The 2,515-nt window shown below is 41.1% G+C and overlaps 1 protein-coding gene across 1 annotated transcript; it reads left to right on the top strand.

Moving 5' to 3' along the window:
* Nucleotides 1–626: 626 nt before the first annotated feature.
* On the top strand, nt 627–1,478 carry LOC117176622. Its single transcript, XM_033366875.1, has one exon. The coding sequence runs from the start codon at nt 627–629 to the stop codon at nt 1,476–1,478; it is 852 nt and encodes a 283-aa protein (XP_033222766.1).
* Nucleotides 1,479–2,515: the final 1,037 nt, after the last annotated feature.

Below are 2,515 nucleotides of genomic sequence, written 5' to 3'. Positions count from 1 at the left end.
CAAAGCATCATCAAATATATAAATAAATAATTCGAAAGATCGCGATATGTTTTTGCCTAGCACGAACTCAGAAGCATAATTAAATAAGGAATGTGTCAGGAAAATTGTAGTATGTTGCGTGAGTGTGGATAGAAAATCTGAATTATTTTGTCAAGTTTATTTTGCTCCAGGACAGATAGAAATGCTTAATATTAAGTTTAGGTTAGGGCTAGGTAATTTTTTATTGTATGTATTGAGGAAATCGGATGACATATCTTTGTTCTTTGAGATGCCGGACAAGGAAAATCTCTTCCGAGATAAACACTTTCCCACCGACCTGTCAGCGCGGCACTGCCACCACAGTCCTTGCACCCATTGTCGAATTTTCCACTCACGACGATCCGAACTTAACTCATGTCATCCAAAGTTTACCTACGATCTTCAATTAATATCGCGTGCCAAATCAACAACTGGCTCGGCACTGGTCACAACTGACGGGCGGCCATCTTTGCCACTACTGGCATATTAGCCACGAGGCGGTGACTATTATATGGTCAACCGGGATGGAATCTACTCTACAGATTGGATCTGGGCGTGGAGCCTAAGATGGCAGCAACTACCGGTCAAGTCTCGTGAGGGCCTTAAATATGGTACTTGACGAGAGGCGCCATACAGTTTGTGTGGATGGCCAATCAATAAACAAACTCTATGATCCCGGATCGTACTGCACTTATATAGGCAGACAAGCTTTTTGGAATTTTAGTACCTTACTGAAGAAATTAGCTGATCAGCCACGCCCAGGAATTATGTGTCCTAACGGGGTAATTGAGGAAACTGCCGGACAAGCCATTTTACCACTTAAGTTTTTAGGTATAAGCAAATTTTTGCTGATTCGTTTTGTGCCAACTTTTGACTGTGAACTTTTGTTTGGTTACGATTTTGCCAAATTGTTTGATTTTGATGTTAGATTTAAGCTACGAATTTGGAGATTAGGCAACGGTATCTGGCAAACATATCAGAGACAAATGATAGGCTATGGAGCCATTATACCACTGAAGGTTTCGAGTAATCGTGTGGAAGCTTCTGATGTTTCTCTATCAAATGCAGCCGTACAAGACTGTGTTGACATAAAGGAATCAAATTCTTCGGAGGATAAATATTTAGAAGATTTTCTTAAGAGAAAAATTCCTTTCATGCCAGCCAAGCTTGCTTCCACACACATGGTAGAACATCATATAGATATCAGTGGACATCCTCCCTTCAGACAAGCTTATCGGCATTATTCTGCCAAGATTGAATCCTTACGAGAGTCCGCCCAAAAGCTCGAGGATGAGGGAATTATTAGTCCGAGTAAGAGCAAATTATATAGGCCCGTGGTAATTGTCAGGAAGTCTGATGGAAATTACAGACTCTGTATCGACTTCAGAAAATTGAACGAGGTAGCAAAGAAAGAGGCGTACCCAATGAGAAACATTAGCGCTATTTCTATTTTAGATTAGCTATCTTCCGCACGATACATTTCCCAAATTGACCTTAGTCAAGCATTTCACCAGATTCCCCTCTTAAAGTCATGTAAGGAGTTCACTGCTTTTCCTGTACCAGGTAAGGGGCTTTACCACTATAATCGTATGCCTTTCGGTTTATCCGGAGCTCCAGCAACGTTTCATCGTTTGCTGGATCGACTGATAATACCGGAATTTAAGCCTCATGTCTTTGCATATATGGATAACATAATTTTAGTGAGTGAAATCTTTAAAGAGCACATCTACTGGTTAGACAGAGTTCTGAATGTGGTCCTACCACAAATGCTGGACTTACTGTCAATTTAAAAAAAGCGAGTTTGGTTTCAGTCAGGTACATTATCTCGGTTATCGGGTGGATTCAACTCAAATGCACCCGAAAGCCGAAAAGATTGAGCCAATAAAATATCATCCGGCTCCCACTAACTTGCGTAAGCTCAGACGGTTTCTAGGTATGGTCTCATGGTATAGGCGGTTTGTGAAAGATTTTGCCACAAAAACTGAACCTCTGTACCGATTATTAAAGAAAAATCGAAGATTCGAATGGGGGGGGGGGCGATCCGGAAGAAGCTTTCCAGGATTTAAAGTCAGCTCTAATAACCGCCCTCACATTATCAAAACCAGATTTTAGTCTACCGTTCTACTTACAAATTGACGCACGCAGTTCGTGCTTAGGCACAGTCCTTACCAGATTCAAGACAGCGAAGGACACGTCATAGCCTTTGCTAGCAGATCTAGGCAGGGTTCCGATGAAAACTATACTGTAACTGAGCAGTAATGTCAGACAATGGTGTGGGCAGTCGAGAAATTCAGGCCATATCTCGAGGGATATCACTTTTTAATCATTTCAGACTATAGTAGTCTACGATGGCTTTATAAAATTAAAGTTCCTACTGGTAGATTTGGTAGATGGGCCCTTAAATTATTGCAATATGATTTTGAGGTTAAACACAGGGAAGGTGCTCTTCACCACATACTAGATACTCCTTCTACTAAATGCTCTTTTGTTTGAGCCA

This window comes from Belonocnema kinseyi, chromosome 7 (genome assembly GCF_010883055.1).
Source record: "Belonocnema kinseyi isolate 2016_QV_RU_SX_M_011 chromosome 7, B_treatae_v1, whole genome shotgun sequence".
Lineage (NCBI taxonomy): Eukaryota > Metazoa > Arthropoda > Insecta > Hymenoptera > Cynipidae > Belonocnema > Belonocnema kinseyi.
Note: the sequence above shows the minus strand (reverse complement) of the source record. Positions and strands in the feature narration are given on the sequence as shown.